At 31.1% G+C, this 27,609-nt stretch overlaps 2 protein-coding genes and 1 long non-coding RNA gene across 17 annotated transcripts; 1 reads left to right on the top strand and 2 right to left on the bottom strand.

Annotated features, from left to right (window-relative positions):
• Positions 1-1,093: 1,093 nt before the first annotated feature.
• Positions 1,094-10,525, bottom strand: LOC105761060 (uncharacterized). 15 transcript variants are annotated; one of them, XR_008191122.1, is made up of 11 exons: positions 10,263-10,524; positions 10,114-10,172; positions 8,958-9,035; positions 3,779-3,884; positions 3,018-3,695; positions 2,739-2,879; positions 2,412-2,656; positions 2,134-2,332; positions 1,961-2,053; positions 1,788-1,886; positions 1,094-1,633 (listed from the first exon to the last, which is right to left on the bottom strand). XR_008191122.1 is itself a non-coding variant. In XM_052624193.1 (8 exons), exons 2-6 carry the CDS (start codon positions 10,162-10,164, stop codon positions 2,309-2,311), a joined length of 534 nt encoding a protein of 177 aa, XP_052480153.1. In that variant the 5' UTR covers positions 10,165-10,172; positions 10,263-10,525; the 3' UTR covers positions 1,094-1,633; positions 1,961-2,053; positions 2,134-2,308. The 15 variants fall into 15 exon arrangements, 1 of the variants encoding a protein (XP_052480153.1); XR_008191120.1 differs by lacking the exon at positions 3,779-3,884 and adding an exon at positions 8,446-8,529; XR_008191126.1 differs by lacking the exon at positions 3,779-3,884 and having other exon boundaries at positions 8,958-9,030; positions 10,263-10,525.
• Positions 10,526-13,417: 2,892 nt separating this feature from the next.
• Positions 13,418-18,741, top strand: LOC105761059 (uncharacterized). The gene is made up of 2 exons (XR_008190844.1): positions 13,418-13,672; positions 13,778-18,741. It is a non-coding gene; the product is annotated as an uncharacterized LOC105761059 (long non-coding RNA).
• Positions 18,742-19,569: 828 nt separating this feature from the next.
• LOC105761058 (hypothetical protein) lies at positions 19,570-21,404 on the bottom strand. Its single transcript, XM_012578723.2, has 3 exons — positions 21,153-21,404; positions 20,978-21,068; positions 19,570-19,912 (listed from the first exon to the last, which is right to left on the bottom strand). Exons 1-3 carry the CDS (start codon positions 21,220-21,222, stop codon positions 19,777-19,779), a joined length of 297 nt encoding a protein of 98 aa, XP_012434177.1. The 5' UTR covers positions 21,223-21,404; the 3' UTR covers positions 19,570-19,776.
• Between the last annotated feature and the right edge of the window lie 6,205 nt (positions 21,405-27,609).

Raw genomic sequence — 27,609 nt, forward strand, 5'->3', positions numbered from 1 at the left:
TAACAAATAAATAATAAAGCATATGGTTTGAAACTAATTAATAGTAGCACATGCAATATGTACGATATTAAAATTGAAAAAGTTAAATTAAATTGTAAGTATAACGAATTTTAAACACAAACACATTAGATTAAAAATAGTAAATGCACGCCGATTGAGTCTTAGCTTGATTGGCATGAGCATTATTGTCAATATAGTAGAACGTGGGTTTGAGTGCGCTGAAGCGCATTATTCTCCTATTTATGGGCTGGGAAGGAGTTATGGGTAGTTTTAGGTATTGTGTCAAAAAGAGCATATATGATCAGAATTTATAAAGATATTGTTCAAAAAAAAATAGTAGATGCACTTCAATTGTTTATCATAATGTTGTCATCAATCTTTGATTGAATGGTAAATTTAAGATTTTACCAATTCAATTGACATGAGTTCAAACCTCACCCCTATATTATTATTATTTTTGTTAAAATAAAAAGACTAAAATACCTTTCAATAATTTAACTTATTTTAATTACAGGACATTTTGATAAATTTTTTTATCTGAATTGGTGTTTAATTGACTCGTGATACCAACTCAGTCAGGGCACTACAGCAAAACAGGTTTTTAGTGTCGTTTTTTTTGGCCCTATAGCGGCACTACCCCACAAATGACGTTATAGAACATGACCTTTAACGGTGCTTTCCCCACAAATGCCACTAAAGAACATGACCTTCAGCGGCGCTTTACCACAAACGCCGTTAAAGAACATGACTTTTAGCGGCGCTTTCCCACAAACGCCGCTAAAGAACATGACTTTTAGCGGCGCTTTTCCAAAAACATCACTAAAGAACATGACCTTTAGCGGCGCTTTTCCCTAAAACTTGGCTAAAGGTCATGTCCTTTAGCGGCGTTTTTGAAAAGCGCCGCTAAAGGTCATGTTCTTTGGTGGTGTTTGTGGAAAAACGCCACTAACTTTAGCAGATTTTTACCAACCCATTTTCATTCATATAGAACCCGAATTGTCAACATAATTTCCTGTAACATCAAATCTAACTAAAAACTGCAAATCTAAATGATACTTCAAATCCAACGAAAGAAATATGTATATGATCTAAATTAATAAATGAAATAACAAAATATATTATATTCAAAAGTTATATTGTTAAAATGTTCTTACAATAAGAAAACAAACGTCTAATATAGCGGATTCTGCGACTGCTGAAACATCTTCATCATATTCTGAAGCTGTAGCTGGAGTTCGTCATATTTTCTATTTGCCTCTTCTTCCCTCGCTGCTACCTCCGCTTTAAGTTGTACTTGGAGTTCTTCATATTTTCTTTGAGTTTTTGCTTCTCTCGATACTGCCTCCGCTTTAAGTTGAGCAATTTGCTCAACTATGCTCGCTTGCATCTGAGCCATCTAGTCTCTTAACCTCCGAACTTCAGCTTGATCCTGATTCCCCGAAGACATGTATTGCTGCGAGCTGGATCTAAAATATTGGGTTGGGTTAATAAAAGATCCTTGAAATTGAACCCGACCATACCTTTCAAGACTTAAAACTTCAGTAATAATTCAGTTATCAATGTCTTCAAGATTAACAGAACTATCACTTGAAGCAATCACTTCATACTCCGCCCTTTTATCCTTTAGTTTCTCCTAATAAATCAATCAAAGAGTTAGGAACGAGATATATAATCAAAACAAATGCAACATAACTTAACATTATTTGCATTACAAACGAATAATTAAACCATTATAATTAAACATGATAAATATTTAAAATAATTCAAATTTTATTAAGTAAATATACCATAATTTCTGCAGCTTAAATAGTCATAGGAGATCCATCTTTCTTTCTATGTGTAATGTCAAAAAGTTGAAAGTTTCCAAGTTTTTGACCAGACAATTCCTACAATATAGTAGGAAAAATATTATTTAGTAGAAAGTAATTAATATTTGACACAATTAATAAATTCAAAATACCTAGTCATCAGCTACAGAAGCAAAACTTTTCGACCCAGCTGTGTGCGTGAATTTTTGTTTTTGCCTACTTGTAGTTCCAACTCGCTCACAATCCTACATTATGAAATTATTATTACGTATATAGTAAATAATATAAATCGCAATAATTATAAGAGTTTAAAAGTACATAATACCTCTCATTTTTAAATTCCAAAATCTAACTGCATTTTCCCATTGGTACCTCAGCATTCTCGACGGGACATTTCGCAATTTCTCTTTGAGGCTTATATTTTTCTTAAAATATTCCTTCTTTAAAGCACTTTTATGGTCTCTCCATTTTTTTCCTAATGTCTTCTTCACATAATTATCTTAGACCTCTAAAGCAAATCTCTCCTGCAAATAGCACAAGTTTAGAAAGTAAATATAAATGAAACTTAAACCAAAGTATTATAAATTATATTTACGTTATTACCTTAATATTATCGAGAGCTTCATTTTTGTTACTATCAGGCATATGATGCCATGACTCGTAGTTGATAGGCAACAGATTAGCGTTTCGTGCAATAATGCCCAAGTATCCTGCTAAAAGTCGAGCTTCTAATCCAATAGGCTGACTATGACAATTTCTATCTATTTTGATACGCTCGACAGAATTTAACTCGTATAAATCTTTTAATAGAGTACGTTCTCGAGTTTTGCGCCTCCCACCACTTTCAGCTAAAAAATGGTATATTATAATATAAGAATTTGAAACAAAAATCAATAATAAAAGTCAACATGCATGTAAATTAAAATTTACTTTGAATTTCTGCAAGTTCGTCAGCTGTATTCAGAACATTCGAAGATCCAATAGCAGTATGTTGTTCACTATTTGTTTCTTTCGAATTTAGAGAATTTTGAATAATACTTAGATCTCGCAATCTTCTTCTATGCATTTTATCTTCAATACACATAAAATAGTTGAAATATTAGTAACTAATTACAACAATAATAGTATATATAAAATAGTTAAAATATTTAACAAGGTCAAGATTTAAATTAAAATATTACATATAATTAAAAAATCGTAAAATCTTACTACATCATGATTCAGAAATATCTTCATCCACATCTTGGCGAACCCATTGACATCTTGGCGAACCCATTGAAATTGTGTACTAGTACTAAAGATTGTTTCATTTAAGTTTTGTTCTAGAAAAGACAAAGTTTCTAATCTTTCGCCGATGTCATCTCTACTTCCATTGCCCATATCAAACAAGTCTCTAGGGGTGTTACGGAGTACAACGTACCAACCCTTATCAGTTGGATCATTCGAGTAAAAAACTTGTTTGACTTAAGAAGAAAATACATACGGCTCGTTTATCAATTGTTGTCCAGTGTGAATTAATCGAGAGAAGTTCATTATTGTAAAACCAAATTGATTTTTTTTAATTCCGCGAGCAGTATTAACATCAGCCCAATCACATCGAAATAAGACAATCTTCCGTTTGCCATAGTAATCTAACTCAATAATGTCAATAAGAAGTTCGTAATACTCCACATTTCCTTCAACAGGATTACTGTCCCTAGCACTAGCATAACTTGTAATTGAAGAATTAACAACTATTCCACAATTTTGAGTCCTCCTCAATCTTTTGCGAGATTTTGTATGAAACTTGAATCCATTAATGATGAAGGCAGTATATCTTTTTTCTGCTCTATCCGGACCTTGGGAAAGCCATTTAACTTCGTCATTGATATCCTTTCCACTCCAAACCTATTGAATCGAAAGTAAATTGATTAATTATATATGTTATATGAAAACATTATTATTTGTCAATGAAAGTTTCAGTTGCATACCGTTTGCCCTAACCATTCATGAAAAGATTCTCTAAATAACTTATGAATCTCTCGATGTTGTAATCTTCGGGAGCGTGAACGAGATTTCAAGACTTGTTTGTACTCACTATGTTAAAAAGTGGATTATTTGGTTAGAAGATGAACAAATTAAAAAGATGAATATTTATCAAATTCTAAAACTAACTTGCGTAATGATTCAATTGAACCGTGGTGAAAAAGAACATATCGATGTACTTGTACCCAAGATCTATCATCTAAGTGTGTAATTTCAACTTTACCGATTGGTTCTCCATAACTTCGAAATATATAAGTTTCGGCTAAGTTATGATTAGTGAGCCCAATATTTCTACTTGGTCTATTCAGTCTTGTTTCAACATCTTCTAAATATCTAGAGCAGAAAGTCATACACTCCTCTGCCAAACCTTCAGCAATCGATCCTTTTGGATAACGCTTATTATGACAATAAGACTTCAACTTGCATAGGAACCTAAACACGATATATAACATTATCAAAAGTTGTAACTAAAGGTATATTCATGAATGAACAAAAATTTTACAAATAAATTAGCACATCTCTATCGGATACATCCACCGATAGAAAACTGATTCACCAAGTTTTGCTTCATTAGGGAGATAGATTAGCAAGTGCAATATAATAGTGAAGAACGAATGTGGAAAGATCTTATCCAAATTGCATAAATTCAAGGCGGTTCGATCTTGTACTTTCTTAAGTTCTTCAACAATCAAAACTTTGCCACAAATAGCTTTCATTATTGGATAATTCAATTATACAAGACGTCACTTTTTTTTACATACAATACCGTAAAGCAACTGGCAGTAAATCTTGCATCAAGATGTGATAATCATGTGATTTTAGGAAATATAATCTTCGATCTTTAAGACTCACACATCGAGATATATTTGATGCATATACATCTATGACCTTTATATCCTTCAATACCGTGCAGAACACTTCTTTTTCTTTCTTCGACATTGTAAAAATAGAAGGCGACAATCAAGATTTCCCATTCGAAAGTAATTGAGGATGAAGATCACGCCGAATTCTCATGTCAACTAGATCAAGTCGACTCTAAAGATTGTCTTTCGATTTTCTATCGACATTCAGAATTGTCCCAATGATGTTCTCGCAAACATTCTTTTCAATATGTATGACATCAAGATTGTGTCGCAAAATGTGATGCTCCCAATAAGGAAACTAAAAAAAATACTTTTTTTCCACAAGTCCGCATCATTAGGATCATCCTTTTCATCAGATTCATCATCAATCTGCCGGTCAACATCGCCAACATACGCCTCCATCGATCTTCTCTTTGTTTGCATGTTGGGTGGTTGATTCATCTTCCCATAATTAAAATTGATATATTTTAACATGAACAAGATTTCAGATCCAATGGTCTGCTCAGGAGCTTCTCTGAACTCTTCAGTACCATCAAATTGAGTCATCTAAAATTTAAATCTATGATTTCTATCTAACCACCGACGATGCCCCATATAAGAGAATTTCTTCTCATTATATAATCACTTCAAACATGTTTGTGCCGCACAACAAGAACAAGCATAATGTTCTTTGGTACTCCAACTAGATAAATTTGCATAAGCTAGGAAATCATTAATAGTCCACAACAAAACTGCACGTAAATAAAAGTTCTCGTTTCTCAAAACATCATATGTTTCAACATCCGCCAATAACTGTTTCAACTCTTCAATAAGTGGCTGCATATAAATATCAATATCATTCCCGGGACCTTTCTCTCCAGGGATAATCATAGATAAGATAAAAGAAGATTGCTTCATGCAAATCCAAGGAGGCAAATTGTAAGGAACAAACACTACATGCCAAGTACTGTACGAAGTACTCATGATTTTAAAAGGATTAAACCTATCAGATGCTAGCCTAAGCCTCACATTCTGAGGATCACTTGCAAAGCTTGGAAATTTACTGTCAAATTATTTCCAAGCTAAAGAATCTGCAGGATGCCTTAATAATCCATCATCAGTTTGTTGATCATGATGCCACCTCATAGACTCGGTTGTCTTTGATGACATGAAAAGCCTTTAAAGCCTTGGTATTAGTGGAAAATATTGTAAAAACTTTATTGGCTTCTTTCTTGACTATACCTTTATCCTCATTCAAATCTTCTGTATTCCTATTCATTCAACGAGATTTACCGCAAACATGACAAGACTATTGGTTTTTCCAATCACCCCAATACAATATGCAGTCATTTGGGCAACATGAATTTTGTCGTACCCAAGGCCTAAATCTTTTATCAGTTTCTTCATATTTTTGCATGAATGAAAGATTTTTGCAAACGGAAACATATCTCCCAAAAACTCTAATAGTAGTGTAAAAGAGTTTCTGGTTCATCCTCCCAAACATTTTAAGTGAAAAAGACGAATGCAGAAGGACAATTTTGAAAGTTTCGATCCCTCATAAAGTTTTTCATTCATTTTATTAAGTAACTTGTAGAACTTCGCCGCTTCTCTATTTGGCTCTTCATCAGGTACACTTCTTTCTGTTTCGGTAAAAGCATTATCACAATCATCGAATGCAATAATTTCAGGTAGAAACGATTGCAAACTATTACTGCGCATATTAAATGCATCCCGCAACATACCTTCCATGTCATTTTCTCTAATAGACTAATGGTAAGCATTATAAGGATAAACCGGATTAATCATTGAAGAGGTTCTATGAGGTGTACACTCTCCATGGAAAATCCTTTTTTATACCCCAAAATAAAGCCATCAACAACTAAATGTTCGTAGATAACTTCACGAATATGCCAATTGATGTTGCCACACTTCTTACACGAGCAAATAATCATATTCTCTTGGCTTACATTTTGAAATGAAAAATTTTAAAAAGTTTGTACTCCATTTCGATAGTCGTTGCTTACCCTTGACAAATTCATCCAACTCTTATCCATTTCATAGTTCTTGAAGTCTAAAGTTGACAATAAATTACGGTTACTTAAGTGTTCTAAATTTATTTAAATCATGTCATTGTACTCAAATAGATAATACATATCAAGTATCTAATGGGTGTAAACTAATTCAGTAAGTTGTTTATTTATAAAGATAATTAAGACTAGAGAAAACAATAGTGTTGCCCAAATTTCGTGATTTTTATATATTTTAATCCAAAGTTTTATGTAAGTTATGATATGATATATATTTATGAATTATGTAAGTTATGATCCAAAGTTCTTTTTATTCTTTAAATGTTTATGTAAGTTATGATTATCATCTTTAAATTTTAACACTTTAATTATACTCTTTTAATTTTATCACCTTTATGTTTACTTAAAAGACAAAAATTAATAAATTAATAATTATACGTTAATAAAGTTAATGTTTTTTAATTTTTCATCTATTTTGAGTTAATATTAAAATTAAATTTACATAAACTTTTTAACTTTATACTACACATTAAAATCGATCAATTTAAATTTTGAATTTAAAACAAAAATATTAAAACTAAAATTATGTTACGTATTTTATGAAAAGATAAATAAATCCAAAAGTTAGAACTCAAGTTATCTTAAATTTTAAAATAAAAATAAAAATAAAAATTTAGAATCAAAACTAAAATAAATAATAAAAATGGATTAAATATAAAGATATCAATAAAATAAGATATTATAATGAAGTTACTTATTTAAATTGATTATTTTACTTTTTTTATTAAAGATATTAAATATTTGTTTTAAAAATATTCGAAAAGAAAACCATCATCAAAACAACATAAATTATGTCAAAATAGTGAGGAAAAACGCAGTATTAGTAACTTTACATCAACTTATGACAAAGTGCTTGATTAATATGTTTCTTATCTTTAAACAAGGGCAAATTCAAGTCCAGGAAGGGACTTGTTCCAAAAATGGATTTTTTTAAATTTCTTCAAAAAATTTAAAATTAAAATTAATATATGGTAAAATTATATTTTGACTTTCTTAAAAAATTGTTTAATCCTTTAAAAAATGAAATCATACATTTAACATGATAAAACTACAATTTAATCTCTTAAAATTAAAAATATAAACAAAACATTAGCATCTTCCTTGACTAATACAATAATCGGGGAGTATTTAAAAGAACTAAAAAATTACATTTAAAATGAATATAGATAACTAAAGCGTTCAAATTTGGATGCATTTGGATAATCATGTGTCTAAGTTCATTCTTGATGCAAAAATTATATTTTTTTTTATATTTTTAAATTTATGTCTGCCACATGGCATACAGAGAGGCTGCCATGTGTCCCCATCGTATTGGCTATTAGTGTCTTATTAGCATAAACTAATGACATTAGTGTGGCAATATCAACATAGGTGATGGAATACAAGTCCAATTACTAACTAGATCCAAAAAAAGAAAAAAAAGATTCAAATACTGATTAGATACTTTTGAACAAGTCTAGAGAACAAACTACATGTTAACCCATTTAAAAATAAGAAACACTAATGACTTTAATTTTTTATCATTAAAATATTAGTGGAGAGGAAGTAAAACAAATGTACTTATATTTTTGCTTTTTATCATGACAATATCACAATATTTATAGAGGGAAAAAAAAGAAAATAAATTATTTAACTTTGTATCATTTTAAGTTTTAGGAGAGCTAACTTCCTTCCAAACATTACCCTTTCTTTTTCCAACCTTTGGCTTCTTTCTTTATTTTAAACCAAGCATTTGACAAACCCAACGCAAGAGTCAGACCTCCGGAACTGAAAAAATACTCAAAAAAACAAATCATCTGAAAAGGGGAAAGGGGTTGTTTTCCAATACTATCATGTTGCCAAATCTAAACAACAAACAAGACGTGATAAATCTAGCACCCAAACCCTATATGCTTAATTCAACAAATTCGGATGTCCAAGTTTGTGTTTTTAAAAACAGAAGTGCACCCTTATTTAAATTGAAAGACAATAGCATGCGCAATGTGAATGTTGTCACTCATCTTCAATTTCATGAAATGGCAAAGCATGCAAAAAGGTTTACAACTAAACAGCCTATTGATATTTACCTCTATTCTCAAAGTATCCACCAGATAAAATGTGTTGTATTTAGCATATCGCAATATTTTCAAGCATCAAATATCAAGCAAAGAGAAAGCAGCAGTTTTAAATATAAGGGTGAAATTCACTGCTATTACCTTTACAAACTCTGGCCTTCTTAATTCGGTCTGGCCAAAAAAAGAAAGAAATAGAAAATTGGGAGCTCAGTAACTACCCTGCAAAACCGTGCTCTATATCAAGAACTTGCTGACGTAAAAACTCAACTATGCTAGCCTTGTCTACACTAACGAAATACATGACTAATAAAACAATAAAAAATTTCACAAACATATCTATATGTCGCTATTTTAATCACATAAGAAACTAAATAAGTGAACTGAAAACCAGTTACTTAAACTCAAAATTCCAATTTTCAAGCACATTTCAACACTCAACAATCGAGGATAAAAAGCATGAATCAGATTCCCACAGGGACGAACCACAAATTAATTTTTTTTAAAAGTTGATCAAATTATAAAATGCTAAACAAAGATTCGGTTACATCATATCTCAAGCATCAATCAGGAATTTGCAGGAAAATGGAAAAAAGAAAAAGAAACAATGCTACTAAAAAATTTAGTAAATCAAACACTTATGTTCCTATTTCCCCAATTTTCTAAGCATCCAACCAGCATAATAACACAATGCACTTAACTTAAACATCATTTGAGTCATTTTCGAATCATTTTAAGTCACTTCTTAGGTTTGAATCATTTTGAGCACAACTGATGCCAAGGTGTATTCACAACTCGATGATCACCCAAAATCTAAAAAGCACAAAGTGCACCACATAACATACCATGTATATGTATACATGTAATGTATGTTTATGTATATATATATGTCCTTTAAACAAAAACAAATTAGGCTCAAACAAAAAGGTAAATGATTTTTATAATTTGGAGGAAACAAGAATTTATGTTGGCTTGTTTCTTTAATAGAAAATTTTCTCAAACAAATTATGCTTGTTTCTTTAATAGAAAATCAACTGTTGAGAATAAATTTAACTTTTCCAAGTAAGAAAACAAATGACATGATCATGAAACTGTGGTAAATATGATGAAGAACGCCAAGAATCTTAGAGATATCTAATTTGATTACAAATAATACATACAGTAAACAATGCATGCAAAACTCATCAATAGAAAACCCATTAAATATCCAGTCAACCAAAATGCATATACATAAAAGAATAAATTTATAAAAAAAAAACCAAAGGGGGGCAATGCTGTAAAAGAATAAAAAAAAGAAAACCTTTTGAATCTTCTCAGTGGTGATGCTCATCAACTGTGGAGGCTGCTGCATATTTTCCTCTTAACAAAAGGAAAGAAACCTTACTTAACTGAAAAATAGAATGAATTAAAAAATATATATATATAAAATAGAATGAAATGAAAAAATACCAGAATTTTTTTGGTTTCGGCGAAAAGAATGGCGATGAGAATTTTTTTGTTGCTGTTGCTGGTGAAGAATTTATACAGAAGAGAAAAGGGTTAGGATTTGAAAGATGACAAAAAGGAGGGGATTTGGGGAAAAAAGTTAGGAATTTTGATCCGTTGGGGGAAATTAGGGAAAAGAAATTGGGGAAGAAATAAAGGGATTTGGGAAAAATAATTTTGGGCTTTCGAAGAAATTTGATTTGGAAAAAAACTAAAGGAATTTCGAGGCGTTCAAAACGACGCCTTTTAAGTTAAATTCAATAAATATCTGCGGCGTTTATGAAAAAAAGCTGCTATTGCTTACTTTTTGCGGCGTCTTTCTCATAAACGCCGCTATTGCTTTACTTATTACGGCGTTTTTCGGTTAGCACCACTAATGTATAACTTTTGCGGCGTTTTCAGTCCAAACGCCACTAAAAACACTGCTAAAAACTTAATTTCTTGTAGTGGAGATTTAAATAATAGTAATGATATACAATTGATACAGATAATAAAGTATACATAATAAAGGTAATAAAACTTTAATTGAGCGATAAAGTTAATGGTTAATGGTGTGAGTTCAAATTTTATCATATACAATTTTTTATTAATTTTTTTAAATAAGTAAAATAAAAAAGATTAAAACACCATCGAATAATATAATTTATTTTAATTACGAAAAAATATTTAAGTAATTTTCCTAATTTAATAGGTTCCCAATTATACTAACTCATCAGATACTTAAATATTAATATAAATATGTATCCCAAAATAGAGGTTGAAGGGTATTGACAAAATATAAAAAATTAGATTAATTTAACAATAACATTAACAATAATTGTTAGTCCAACATACAAACACAATAATTTAAAAACTCAAAAAAATTGTATTATACATTAAAAGCAAATACAAGGTAACAACTTAAATTATTCTAAAAGCAACTAAATTTAATTATTAGGTTATACATTTCATTCAAAGGTAAATAATACAACCAAAATAATATTTCTTAAATAAATAAAATTTAAATAATAAATAAGAAAGATAAATATCAAAACTATACACGAACTTTGATTAAATGTGCAATGTAATACATAAATTTTAATTTTGTGTGATTTTATACATAAAATTTTAATTATATTCAATTTCTACAAATCACTAACATTATCGAATTAGTATAATTTTATATTGATGTATTGCATAAGCAAACACTTATCTTAATCAACTATAAAAATAAATGTATATATTTATTTCTTTAAATGTGTATAATTAATCAAAGTCCATAAATTAAATTACACATTTAAACAAAGTTAAAAAAATAAAACTACTTAAACATTAAATAAAATGCTAAAATATTTTTTTTGTAAAGTTAAACAACCAAATAAATTATTATATCTTTTAAAAAATATTGGAAATAATATAAACATAACATATTTTATAAAATATATTAAAAATTACCCACCTAACTTAAATTAACCACGTAAATATATAAATAAATTTATAGAATTTAAAAGGGTTAATACATCATTTGGTACTTGATTTTGACATTTTTTTCGAGTGTGATACTTATGTTATTTTTGGTCCAATATGGTACATGTATTTGACAAAAGTTATATATCTTCTTATCCAAAGATAGCTATTGTTAACTTTATAATGTTTACTTCAAGTTTTATGATTGAATTGATGAATGCTAATTGCTAATATTATTAAGTTTGAATTTTCATAATTTTGTTAATAGAATAAATTTAATGTTGTGAATTTGTTTAATTTTACATTTAATTTGTCAAATAGAGTCTAATGGATGTGGTTTAATTCAAGTTTTAGAGTTAATTAGATTAAAGTTAATGCTAATTCGAATTTTCATCAAACCAAGCACTAAAAAGTTAATATTATTACCTTTAGATACTAAAATATATACAATTTATCAAATATGAAAAGAAGATTAAACTTACATACTAAAGTATATATTAAACCAATTTAAAATTACAAATCAAACCAATGAAATCTTAGCATTGACCAATAGTCCTAAGTCTTCAAATTCAAGTCTAAATATTGTTGACAAAGGTTTTAAGTGTGAATTTTGGTTTACATTGTTATAAATTGTAGTTACAAATGTGTAAATTTTAATTTTAATCTAGATTGTTAGGCCTAAAAATACCAAGAGAGGATAAATTAATTTTTAAAATTTTATATAAACTTTTGTAAATGATAAGAGAAGAAAAGCTTAAACAATTCGATTTATAATAATTCGGCATTAATTGCCTACCTCCACCATCTTGATATATCTCAACCAAGGATTATTTTTCATTTATTTCAAAGCAAGAAAAGGTTAATTTACCTAAATAATTTTATAAAAATTAAATACTGAAATAGGTTGTCAGTTGGATTATATACGAAAATAGTATTTTTTTTTGGGTCGCGCCTATCTGACAGGCGCAACCAATTTTGTATATTAAAATATTTTTTTTATTTTTTAAAAAATATCATTTTATTAGTGACGCCTTTCTCATAGGCATGTACTTATATTTTTTTTTCCGGATTAGTATATGACTTGTGTAGAGATACAAAAATGGTATGGGGTAGGTGGCGCCTATCTGGTAGGCGCGACTGGTGGACCCTATCTGACAGGTGCAACTGGTTGAACAAAATAACTATAACATTACAATTTATAATAAATTTCTAACAAAATATTTAACAAAATAATTTTACATTAATAAAAACTAACCAAATACTAAACTAAACACAACAATTTATAACATAATCCTAAATTACTAATAAATTAATTTTAAAATAATTACAAACACAACAATTTATAACATAATCCTAAATTACTAACAAATTAATTTTAAAATATTTATAAAAAAAATTACATTCATACAACATATCAACCCAAAACCATAAACACTAAACATAAACAATTTATAAATAATAATTAATAACAAAAAAATATTTTAGTGCAGGACAGAGGGGCGCAGGGGGAGGCAATGGCGCCTATCTGATAGGCGCGACCAGTGGCGCCAATGGTCTCGAGTATTTTTAACCCGTATTTTGACCCGTTGACTATATTTTAACCTATATATATATTTAAATATTTTAATAAAAATAAAATAATAATATTTTCGTACAAAAAGAACACACAGGAAGCTAAAACGCCGCCCTAAAGAAACCTAAATAGTTTCCAAAAACAAAAAAGAAAACCCCGAACGGCAGACCAACTTAAAAGCCAGCCATTTCAACGATCGAAGCTCTTTTCAAATCCATTCAAATCCCAGCAGTTCCTGTTCTCCTGACTGGTCGATTGTTTTGTCAAAAACTTGTGACAGAATCAGAGGCACCTCTCCTAATAGTCTAAAACTTCTTAAAACGCCGATGTCTTCTTCAATCGACTTTATTCTGAGGTACCCCCTCTACCCATCCACTCTATTTTGTTAAAGGACTATTTTGGTCGGAGTTTCGCTCATTAGACCCTTTTAACGTTGAAAACCCCTTGTCAAATTTGCCAGATTCATTTACTCTGTCAAACCATGCAGTCTTTACCCCACCACTTATTCTCTCGGCAATATCCATCGGCAATCTTCTTCCGCCTCCATCGCAGCTGACCGAGGAAATTCATTTGGCAGATAAGTACCCCCTATTGTTTTTAACCCATCCACTGCTAATACATGCGCCACCTTGTGTGTCAATCTTGAGGTATGTCTAAACAGGCATGTTTCGTAGCCAAAACTTAGCACTTGTGCACTTAATACATAGGCATTGATTTATGATTTATCTATATTTCTTGATTTCACCTTCTTTATGCCTGATAATGCATCACCTACAATTTCAGCCCTCACCACTCCTAGATCCGCCCTAATTGAACCGCCTGGACACAAGTAATCGCCTCTGCTGCAAACCCAATTGGTATGTGCTCATTTAGGCGCATGGTAAAATTTAGAACCCTCCCACTTGAGTCTCTGACCACTATCCCCGAGCATGAACTTATACTTTGTTTGTGAAATGCAACATCGAAGTTTATATTTACAAATGACTACTCTGACGGTCTCCAACGTTCTCCCTCTGTTCTTCGTCTAGGTAACCTGTTATTAAGTTCCTCTAATTCTTGTACGTAATTTGTGATAAAGCAATCAATTTTTGATTCGTTTTAAAGAATCCCCTCATCAAGTTATTTGTTTCTTGTTGTCTACAAAGCCTAGAATGAACAAGCTATTTTTCGACATTGTTGTATTGAGGCATTATTGTAAAGGTATAACATCCAGTCTCTAAACTGCCCTTCATTTAGTTCCCATCGCCAAGTAATACCTAACTTTCTCCAGGTTTCCTTTGCATTTATACAGTCCCGGAAAGCATGTTTAGCATTTTCCACTTCGCCTATACATTTATGACAATTTGCAAACCCCACTAGCCTCCTTTGGTACAAGTTATATTGAGTAGGCAGATAGTTGTTAAAAATTATCCAATTCATGATTTTTATTTTAGACGGTAGATCCAAGAGCCATAATTTTTTGTAAAAATTTTTGTAAACATGTTGTTCGTTGTTGAGAGTAGTCGAGAGTGTTTCTTGTAATAGAATTTTATACCTGCTTCTTACTGAGTATTCGCCAAAAGTCTCGCCTCGTCATACTAGCCTGTCCTCTTATGGCGTGCATAGTAGAGGAATACACAAGATATTGTCAGCCTCTTCTTCATTGAAGGTAGCTTTAATTAGCCTTTCCTTCCTTCCAACAATTAGTGGCTTAATCAATTAAATCCAACACATAACAAATATGCTGATTATTTTCTCGTTGTTGGACTTTGAAATCAATAGCACCCAGCTCCCACTTATTTTCCCAAATTAAGACTTGTTTTCCTGATCCGATTTGCCAACACAAACCCTTCTTTAGTAGACCTTTCGTCATTCACACGCTTTTCGAGGCATAAGAAGGTAAATTGCCTGACCTAACATTCAAAAAAATTTGATTCTGGATAATATTTAGCCTTTAATGATCTTGCCAGTAAAGAATTTGGGTAACAAATTAGACGCCAACCTTGTTTCGCTAAGAATTGAATTTTGATAAGCAACGAAAACATAAACCCCCATCTTCTTCCATATTGCACAATTTCCTCCACTCACACTTCCTCGCTTGCCATGCCTTTTTTGTCACGGAATTTTTCCAATAATATTATCTAATTCATTGCAAATCGAATTTGGTAGTAAGAAACAAGCCATTGAATACGTCAGAATTGCTTGAAGTACTGATTTTATACAGACTTATTTCCCTTCTTGTGAAAGATGTTTTACGCTTCATTCATTAACCCTACTTATCATTCAATCTTTCTGGATTTGGAAAGTCCTTTACTTGTTCTTGCCCACCATATTAGGCAAACCCAAATATCTCTCTAGGTCTCTCGAAATTCTAACATTGAAGATAGATGACACCACTTCCCTCTTTTGCTCCGAAACATTTGAGCTAAAGTAAGCAAGTGATTTTTTGAAATTTATGCATTGTCCCCAATAACTTTCATATTCCCGCAAAATATTCTTTATTATATGTGCCCCCTCCTTGTCGCATCACCAAATAAAATACAATCATCAGCAAACAATAGGTGAGAGATAAAAGGTTTTCTACGACTTACCCTTGCTCCCTTTATTGCTCATTCTTGAATAGCTAATCTCATAAGAGAGAAAAGTCATTCACTGCAAATTAAAAATAAATACGGGCTCAACAGATCACCTTGATGTAAGCCCCGTCTTGGTTTGAAACTTTCCCATCCTCTCCATTAAGGCATATCGAATATGAGACCGAGCTAATACAGTGTATTATAAGATCCACACATGACTTATTGAATCTCATTTTTCACATCATTTGCTCTAGGAAGACCCACTCCACCCTATCATATGCTTTACTCATATCAAGTTTTAGTGTCAAACTTCATTTCCCTCCCACTCTTTTCTGTTTGAAAGTATGCATAAGTTCACAGGCAATGAGAATATTATCAGAAATCAATCTTCCCAGAACGAAAGCACTTTGGGCTTTATCAATACATACCTCCAGAACTTTTGAAGATGATTTGCAACCGCCGTTGATATTACTTTGTACAAAACTATGCACAAACTGATTGGCCTAAAATTCTTGAGGTTTGTTGGGTGGGATATTTTTGGCATTAGCACAATACTTATCATATTTAGGGCCTCTACTGAATTTCCATGGTTCAAGATATCAAGGCAGAACTTTCCTACCTCATCTACTAAAATATGCCAAAACCTTTAGAAAAATAAAGTAGGGAAACTGTCCATTACTAATGCTGGCTTTCGTTGGCTCTATACCTTTCAAGGCAAGAACAAGCTCCACTATAGTGTAATTTGCAATTAAAGCCTGATTCATGCTTTCAGAGATACACCTTCCAACTCTTGAAAGAATATGGTCAAGATTACTAACCCCTTGTGATGAAAAAATATTTTCAAAACACCTTTTTTGTAGATTTAACCATCTCCTTTGGATTCGTTACCAATTGACCATTATCACTCTCCAGTCCATCAACACGATTCATTCATTTCCGCTGAGAAGCAAAATTATAGAAGAAAATTGTATTTCTGTTCCCCATTTTTAATCAATTCGCCCTTTCTCGTTACTCCCAAAACCTCTCCTCCTTGTTAATTTCCATATTCATTTGTAGCTTTACCTCAAACAATTTTGCCATGTTCTCATCATTTCTTTCCAATCTGTCAAGTTCTTCCAATCGTCTCATTAATTTTTTTGACAAACTAGCTCTTTTCTTCTTTATCCCTTCTGCTCACCTTTGTAAACCAACTCCTATAGCATAAAGTCTATCAACCACTCTACTTGAACTGCATGTCCATAGTTGCTTCACTTCCTCTTCACATGAGTCCTCCATGACCCACTATGCCTCAAAACGGAACCTTTTCTTTATTTTCCTCGTATGATCTTGTTTTGTCTGAATAAACAGTAGGCAATGATCAAAAAAAGAATGTGGCAAGTGTCTAACAGAAAAATTTGAAAATAGTGTCAACCATTCAGTATTTGCATCTCCTTTATCAAGCCTTTCTTTAATGTTTGTCTCTGGCAAATTTCCCTTCTCCCAAGTAAACCAATGACCTGAAAAACTCATATCCTTTAAACGAAATTCCTCTAACACCTTCTGAAATTCCTTCATACGTCCCTATTCTCTTGGTAAGCCTTTTCCTTCACAAACGAGTACAAGATTTCGTTGAAATTGTCGCAAATCATCCATGAAAAATCTTGATTACTCTCTAACATTTTTAACAAGTTCCAAACCCTCGCCCTTTCAAGAAAAATGTGTAACCTTTACAATTTTATCTTTTTTGCATGGAACATTTCCTTTTGTTTTTATGGCTTAACCAAAATTCTTTAAGCTTTTGTGGCTCAACTAGAAATATTTTACAATCTACTTAAGATTTTATACCTCAAAAGTCTTAAGTATGCTCTTTACAACAAAGAGAATATGAACAAACTAACAATAAATTTCTAGTAGGCGTGTGTTTGCAAATAAAAACCCTAAATATAAAGATTTGAGAGTGAGAAAAGATATGTACAAGAGAAAATGAAGAAAATAAAGAATTGAAGGCTTTTCTTTAGTATCTTGAAGAGTTCTTTATGTGTATATATAATAAGGGAAAAATTTATTATCGTTTATAGTCGTTGGGGATAGAGGTGTTCAAATGAATAACCGAACCAAATTACCATGGACCAAAATGTAAAAATCTTTAACTGTTAACCAAACCGAAGTTTTTTTTAAATATATTAATCGAAATGAAATATCTTGGTTATTTCGGTCAGTTAACCAAACACTAGATGAAAAAGTAGAGAGAAAAGCAACAAATTAAAGACTAATCGCAACATCAATGGCAACCGAAAAAGAAGAAAAGGAACCCAGAATTGGATCATGACTATAATAAGACAATGTCCAAACAAAAATTTAACGAAATCCATAGATAGACACACACTAGCTCTTTTAAAATAATAAATAAGTATAAAAATCAAACCAAAGCAAGAGAATAAAAGAAAAAACCCCACAAATCAAAGAAAATCAAACCTATAAATTAAAAAAGCCAAATGAAACGCAAGGCTTAGACAGAAAGATCTTTGTATTTGGTTCTAAACTAATGGATTTGGATGGATTAGGCTTTTTTTTTTCTAACGAGGGTTAAGGGTTTTTTGATTTCGTATTTTAAGGTTAAAAACGATGGAGAGGAAGCATGATTTTGAACGAGGGTGATTTGGGAGATTTTGGAACTCTCTCCTCGGATGGTGGTGACTGGTGAGCATGCCGGGCTGTCGGTAGTTGGCATTAGAAATTTTTTTATTTTGGGACATTTCAAATTAGGGCTTGTATATTTAGGAATTAGGGGTATTCGACGTTTTGTTTTTAGTTTTTATGGATTTTATGTAATGTAAGTTAATTTTATAATTAAATTAATTATTAAGTTGACTTGGGTTGGGTCTATAAATGCATATTTGGATTGGGTATTTGGGTTTATGGTGGGGCTTGGGTTGGGGGTGCCCAGGTGGGCTGATATATATTATATATAATGTATATGATTTTTTTTGATTAATTATTCAGTTTTGAACCGAATTAACCAATAACTTCAATTTTAAAAAATTATTAATCGATGTTTGGTCGGATTAAATTCGACCACCAATTGATTAACCGAATTAGATTAATTTGGTTAGTTAATTCGATTTTAACTGAACTATAAACACACCTAGTCGAGAATAGTTTCTAGCTGGTAGAAGCATTGCAGACAAACTTGCATCGATACAACTCACAAGATTTATAGATAAAAGTGAACTTGTATGATAGAAGTGGACTTGTATCAATAAAAATCTCACAACTCATAATACACGTGGGTACAAGTGGACTTGTACGAGTAAAAATATACTTTATCAGTAGAAATAGACTTATATGGGTAAAAGTTTCCGAATATCAGTAAGTATCTATACCATTTCTCAGACTTGTATAAAAGAGTTCAGAAAATTGACTCAAAAACATGTACTTCTACGAGTCGGTTGAAAATATTTAGCAAAATTTTCTATAACTATTTTCGCCAAATGGCTTAAATATATAAATACAAATTTATCTTCAAATGTTGTTGATTTTGATTCTAATTCCATTTATGTTTGTAGATGATGATATATCTTGAGCCAAGTCTGAAATAAGCTTAGGTTTAGATGATCATACATCTCGAGCCAAGTGGAGATTATTTATATGATATTAATACCATATTTATACAGAAATATAATTACCCTCGTGTCATGGGCAAACAAAAACAGATCACTGCTGCTAAAGAAGGCTATTCTTTTCTGTAAATCCTCTGTATCAAACTCCACTATACCACAGGTATATTAGAGGGGGAACAGTTGAAAAGAATGTGATGTGAAGGGGCAAACGTAATGCCTCTATACACAACCAAAAGAAAAAATAAAATAAAAAAACTTTATTAAACAGAGTATGTTTACAGACTTTAAACGCCTATCCAAGTCTTCTAATCCTTGTGCGAGTATCCATCAGCCGGAAGGAACTTTGCATATGGATCAGCTTTGGCTCTGTTCCTATGATCATAGTATTCCACAGCTGCAGCACCGGCTAACGCTGCCAACGTAAGGGCTTGAGCATGCAACCTGAATTAATGGCAGAGAGCAATGAGTTAACAACAAGGCACAATATGTAAAAACCCAGGGTGTAAAATCCTGGAATGCTGTTTACAAGGTCAGTATCAAAAAATGCAAGTCAGTTTCAACAATGCAGCCCCGACTTAACCTATGAACTTATGTCAAACTAATTGAACCTAAGATCTCAAAATTCCCAAGGCATCAGCCTAGCCATTAAAGCCAAAACCTCGAGACCTCATCGGTGTAAAACAAGAGTCGAGGACAAGCTTGAAGAGGTATGTAACTTGTGCATGTCAAGAGACCCTCTCTTCTCAACCAATTTTATTCCTTGTTAGGCACGTGATCTTCAACTAAACTTGAAGAATCAAATTGAAGTTCAACCAAAATCAGAAGTGAAAGGGCAGGGTATTTTCAACATATATCCCAAAAGACTACATTCATGATAAACTAAACTAAACTCACTCTAATGGTTTCAAATTCTTTCATCGTTAAAAAGATAGTCTTTTAGCTCTTCTTGAAGGCCAATTAATTGGATTTTAGAAACCTTCTGCAAAATAGCACACCACCATAGCTCTGATTCTATTCCATAAGAAAAAGTTGAAACCTTAGACCTCATGAAGGGCTCCCAAATTTCTTCTCATATCTTACTAACAATATGGATACCTATATATATATATAGGTATAAGATCCCAATCAGTTAGGGCCTAATATAGAATAATTTAATTCAATTAACACCGGTGATGGAGATGTTAGCCTCATCTAATTGAAACCAACAGCTAGAAACACAAATAATCACACAAGTTTAAAAACCCAAAATAACCATACGACAATGATGCTTTGAACCGCTGTGAAATTATCAAAACGAAAGACAAGAGCAATATTTGCAAAAGAACAATAAATAAAACCCCTTCAATCTTCCAGCCACCAAGACAAAGGGCAAAATTTCGTTACTTCCGAATACAGATTTGTCAAAACAACATAAATGAATCATAATTTCAGAAACCCAAATAAAGCAAAATTATAAAGAAATAATCCGAAATTAAAAGAAGGGGAAAAAGAGAGAGCAAGATTTACCTAGCGTGAATAATTTTAACGCTGGTTTTCATACCAGGTTGAGACCAATTGTAAGCAATAGAACCCGCAATACCGCTCAGCCACAGACACCCTTTTGTTAAAAAAACAAAAGCATTAAGATCCTCACTAATTTTTAAAAAAATCCATGCGAAAACTGAAGAAGAAAAGAATTTACCAACAGTTCTAAGCTTGTGATCAACGACCCATTCCCTTATTGATTCAATCTTGCTCTTAGGTTCCACCATTTTTCACAGAAATTAAGCTCTTTTTTTTTTTTCTTTTAGAGATAGATTTAAAGAAAAAGAAAGGATTTTTGTGGTGAGAAGCAATGAAAAGTCTTTCCTTTTATATATAATGTAAGAAAGAAGAGAAAACCAAGTCGGCGACTGCTAAAAGGAAAACAAGAAAACCATGTGCGGAAGGGAATCAACGGTGTTTTTAATTTTTCTTTGTACCGCAAGAGGATCAATTTGTAATTTGGACTTCCATTAATTTATATTTTATACCAAGTACAATTTTATATCATTTAGGTGGGGGGTTTTTATAAAAACACCCAAAATTTTTTATTATGTATAAAAAAAACTCACTTTGAAAATTATGTATGTAAATAACCTCTTTTGAACAATAAACGTAGGTGACGTCATTGCAATTGGCGTCACCACCTCCAATTTTTTAACAAATAATCTTGTTAGGTGCCGTTATTGTCATTGATATCACCGGACTGAAGTATACTTATATAAAAAGTTTAGGGACCTAATGAAGCAATGACCCTTTTTAGATTGGATGGAAATTGCAGTGGCATCATCTCCCCTGGCGGCACCAGTTAAGGGTGAGTTTGGATGGGAGGTGTGTTTATCTGCGGTTAGTATAAAAACAACAGTGGCGGTGATATTAGATACTGTAGCAATATTGTAGAGTGAGACAAAAAGTAAGTTAAACGCACCGCACCGCACCCAATCGCCCATCCAAACTCACCCTAAAGCTTTTAAACTATTGGTCTATTTGCATGTTATGTCCGTCTCCTTTTGAAATTAAATTTAAATAGCCCTTAAAGAATACAAGAATAACAAAAATAAACCTTTTCCAAATTTTATTATTTTTTAAGAACATAAACTTAAAAAACTATATAAAATTCTTATTTAAATTACCAAATATATCCCTCAATAATTTTCCTCAAGTAAAAAGTAAGAGTCTTTAAAATTCTTATATTCTTTAAGGGCTATTTAAATTTAATTTCAAAAGATACAAACCTAACATGTAAATAGACAAAACGTTTAAAAGCAGAGGATTGACGTCACTGCTTTCCCCTCCAATCTAAAAAGGGTAATTGCTTCATTAGGTCCCTAAACGTTTTATATAATTATACTTTAGTCAGGTGATACGAATGGCAACGGTGGTGCCCAAAAAAGTTATTTTTTTCTTTAAAATTGGAGGTGATAAGGTCAATGGAAATAACATCACCGATGTTTACAGTTCGAAATTGATTATTTACGTACATAATATTTTAATAAAAAACCGTATTTGATTCAAAGTATTTATTACATCCCATTATCGGAATATAAAATTACTTAAAACATTATATCACTATATTTATTTCATTTAACTGAATAAAATTTCGGTACTCAATTGACAAAAATAATTTATTTTCTTGTAGTTGTTTTAATATTTAAAGAAGCTAATCAGATCACTAGAATCATACATTACCATTGATTTTGCAAACCAACTACCCTCTTAATCCGAAAAATAATAAAAGAATATAAAATAAAATATTTTTAAATTTTGGAAAAAAGCTTATGATTATTGATAAAATAAAAAATGCATGTAGTTATTGATAAGAATTGCATCATAAAAAGAATGTGATTTGTTTTATTTTTTAATTAGTTGAATTATTTATTTGATTATTTTTGTTATAATTTTATCTTGTTTGTTTTCTATCTAATTGAGTTGGGCTCTGTCTCTAATTAATGATAAAAAATGATTAGTCAATAAAATAGATAATTTACATAAATAATCACTTAATTATTAGAAACTTTCTTATCGATCACTCCACTTTAAAAAGTTTCATCTTGATCACCGATTTATCCTTTTATTTTTAAAGTCCAAAACCATTAAATTACTTATTGTCTCATTTTTTAACATTTATTTTTATTCAGCATAATTTCCTAGTCATAAAATAATTAAAAAACTATTTTTAAACCCAAAACTGGCAATCTTATCTAAATAATACAAAAAATAAAAGTAATAACTGAAATGGTATGTCTATGAGATTATTTACCAAAATAGTATGTTTGCTACAGTGTTTTGCTTGTGCCATGACAAATTGGCGGCACCAGATTAAAATGTGATGATCTAAAATATTTAGGGACTTGATATGCAAATTTTCTATTTTGAGTGGCTGCTAAAAAAAGTGAAAGGGTGCTGCCTGACAGTGTGGTGGCACCAAACCTTAAATGTGGCTAATTGTCTTGTAAACCCTCTTTATTTATTATTTTCTTTTTGTTCCCCTTCAACTCACTACATTGTGGTTAAACAAGCCCTTATACCATTTTTGTAGTTAAATAAGCTCTTAACCTATTATTTTTACTCATAAAAGTCATTTATTTTAATATTAAAGTAAATATATTTTAAATTTCAAGCTCTTATCTTAATTTCTTGTTAATGCAATAAAAATTATATACACTTTAACATCAACATAAAATCTAAAAAGTAATCAAAATTTTTAAAAGAGCGTTAAGAATGTCATGTATATAAGCACTCTCAAGAAATTTTAAAATTTTGTTTTGATTTAATAAAATATTCTCATCAAATTCACATCAAGATAAAATGTGAATTAGTTTATATTTTTAAATAGTTCTACTTTAATATTAAAATAAAGGACTTTCATGGGTAAAAATCATAATTTGAGGGCCTATTTAACTTGCAAAAATAGTATAAAAGCTTCTTTAAACAAAGTATTATAGTTTAAGGGCTTTTTAGTATATTAGCCTCCCATCTATGTTTTCATCGGTTCTTAAGCATTGAAAATAATCAAACAATTTCTGCAATGCAGGTGCTAGGTTCAACAATATACAGTCTAGCAGGGCTAATATACTAAAAATCCCTTTAAAATGGGTAAAATATATTTACTTTAATATTAAAATAAAGGGATTTTATGAGTAAAAATCATAAGTTAAGGACTCATTTAACTACAAAAATAGGTTAATGACTTATTTAAACACAATGTAGTGAGTTGAAGGGGAATAAAAAGAAAATAATAAATAATGAGGGTTTATAATGTAGTGTGGCGGCACCCATTCACTTTTTTTTCCAGCAGCCACTCAAAATGGAAAATTTGTAAATCAGGTTCCTGAATATTTTAGATCATTACATTTCAGTCCGGTGCCGCTAATTTGTCAAGTGGTACTAGCAAAACACTGTAGCGAAGATATCATTTTGGTAAATAATCTCATGAGCATGCCATGCCATTTCAGTTATTAATTTTATTTTTTTGTATTATTTAGGTAAAAAAAGCCCCAAAAACTACACCCTTTTTTGGGTTATTTCCATCTCCAAAATCCACTCCAACAACAACTCCGATAGTTTCTCCGATGAAACCTCCCTCGACTTCTTCAGCTCCTCCGTTGACATCACCTTCGAAATCACTTTCATCATCGCCTCCATCATCAACTCCTGCGAGTTCCTTGACCACATCAACGCCACCTACAACTTCTCCTACTACTACTCTATAGATCCAACCCACGGCTACAACTGCACCTACTTCATCTAGCCAACCAAGGAACCAAAGCAGAATCATCTTTTCTTTCAAGTAGAAAACCATCCTCAAGATAAAATCCAACCAAATTCTAAGGAATACTCTTTCTCACGCCAGATTCAAATCCCTTAAACTCTACACCATTCCACATTATTTCTAATCCTAAAATATCAAATAAAGCAAATTTCTCTCCAAGTTCTTTATTCCTTCCATTCCCATCTAAAGACTCCCTTACATTTTCCTATAACACCCGAATTCCCTCTAATAAAATTTTTTTCAATAAAAACAACTAAAAAGGTAAAAACCCATCATTCTATTATGATAAAAAGATAAACAAATAAAAAAATCATTAAAAAAACAATGACTTATAGATCCATTCAAGTTAAGGGAGTGAAGGAATCATCGGTACCCAGAAGTAGATTGAAATTTGATTGACAAAAGCGTCTCGTGGTAAGGTGCTTGTCTTAGAAAATGCAAAAGGTGGAATCACTACTTGAGATAAAAACTACAAAAAAGAGGTTTGAAAGATGGAGAAGGTGAAATTTTTGGAGATGGAAATAACCCAAAACAATGTAGTTTTGGGTTTTAAAAAAGTTTTTTTAAGGGTAAATTACACCAACAGTCACTCAACTTTGGGGTAGCTGACAAAACAGTCACTCAGGATTTAATTCAGTCACTCAACTTTCGAAAAATAACAAATCAATCCTTTTAACCATTTTTCGTGACAGATGTAACGGAAGTGACATGGCATTTAACGTTGGGCTAGCTATCATTTAAACAGCCCCATTTAAGAGCCCTGGGCAGTAGAAAAAGAAAAATAAAGAAGAAATGGAGAACAAGAATAAAAGAATAATATGAGAAGAAAAAGAGAAAATGGAAGGAGCTTCGTACCAGTGATGGATTTACTGGGCATCAGCCTTGTTGCAGTAAATTATGGCAAAGGGTACCAATAAATTATGCCTAGATTTACTGGTATTTGATGTTTCGTACCAGCAGATGGTTCTAAGTTGCAAGGCATAATTATGCCTTGATTATAACTTACATTCAAGTTTCAATTTGTGGCAAAGGGTTCTAAGTTGCAAGGTACATTTGAATCGATTGTCAGTAGAGGAAAAAAGGTGAAGAAGGAAGAACTGTATTTCAAAATGAATGTGAAGGATATTGACCAAAACCATGAGAAAGAAGAGAAGGCTGAGGTCGAACTTGAATTGAAGACCAAATCAATGGAGAAGGAAAAGCCGAAGCATAAAGAGGATAAGGGGGAAAAACATAAAGAGAATGATAAGGAAAAATAGAGGATAATGAAATTGGAGAAATAAAGAATAAATAGGAGAAAAAGAAAGAAAAGAAGGAAAAGATGCACAAAGATGAAGATGATGATGAGAACATAAAGGAAAAAAAAGACAAGGAGGCGAAGATGAAGAAAGAAGAAAAACACGAGGATAAAGAGATGGTAAAAGAAGATGAAGAGAAAGAAGAGAAAGAAGAGAAGAAGAAGAAAAATAGAAAAGAAGCATAAGCAGAAAGAGGTTGAGGGAGAAGAAGATGAAGAGAAAGATGAGAAGAAAAAGAAGAAAACATAGTGAAGGAAAAAAGTAAACCCCAATCCATCCTTTCTCTTTTTACCCTAAATCAATAATCTTTTCTTTTCTTTTTGACCCTTTAACTACTCGTCCAACGTGGCAAGTTAACTGGCCACATCAGCTATCTCGTTAAGTCTGTGACAGAAAATATTAATGAGTGACCGATTTGTTACTTTTCAATAACTTAAGTGATTGATTTGTTATTTTTCAAAAGTTGAGTGACTGAATTGAAACCTGAGTGTCTGTTTTGTCAGCTACCCTAAGTTGAGTGACTATTGATGTAAGTACCCTTTTTTAATTATAATATAATATTAAAATTATATGGAATGAAAATAAAAGTTGGGTGATATTTTATAATTTTTTAAAGTCGAATGATCTAATAAGAAAAATTTAATAATCGATCATTTATGTAGTTTACTCTAACTTTTTAAATCTAATATAGATAGATTTAGATTCGTTTAAACCTTTAGAGAATTATGATTTTTCTTTAATTTAAAAAAATAATTACTAACGTGATATATACACGACAATTCATGTGCATGTCACTTTAGTAAAGTTAACAAATGTTAACTTTTTCATCCAATTTGGGGTGACTTAATAAATAATAATATAAGTTCAAGGGCTAAAAGACGAAAAATTAAATGAAAGTCTAAAATGACTTTTTTCTGTAAAATTGGAAGGCTAAAAAGTCAATATGCCTTTTCATTAATAATATAAAGGTTAAATTTCAGCTTTGACCTTTTTATTTTTAGATTATATAAAATGATCAAATTTTAATTTTGATTCCTATACTATATTTAAACTTGAGATTTAATCTTTATATTTAAATTTTGACATAATTTAGCACCTGAATGTTTATAATTATTATTAATTAATCTAAATACTTTATTTTTATTAAAATGTTGACATGAATTTAAAGAATTGCTAACACTATTAATATTCTACTCTTCTTCTTTTTGTCTCATGGTACTAAGTAAAGATTTTTTAATTTTACAAAATTAAGAGAAGAATAGAAATTTAACAATGTTAACAACTACACCTGAATTTTTAACTTTGGAAAGTGGAGGGATTAAATTCTTGAAACTAAAAATATAAGGATTAAATTTCAAATATATATAGAGTAGAGAAACTTGAAATATATTGTAGCCTTTAAATTTTAACTATGTAATTTAGTCCAAAAATAATTAATCCAATGCGAAGTACATGCTGATGTCACAAGCCACGAATCAAAGCCCATGACCATTGTGCACAGACTCAACTATGGAGGTCAACTGATCAAATGAGGCTTATTTAACTCA

Source organism: Gossypium raimondii, chromosome 11 (genome assembly GCF_025698545.1).
Source record: "Gossypium raimondii isolate GPD5lz chromosome 11, ASM2569854v1, whole genome shotgun sequence".
NCBI classification, from domain to species: Eukaryota; Viridiplantae; Streptophyta; class Magnoliopsida; order Malvales; family Malvaceae; genus Gossypium; species Gossypium raimondii.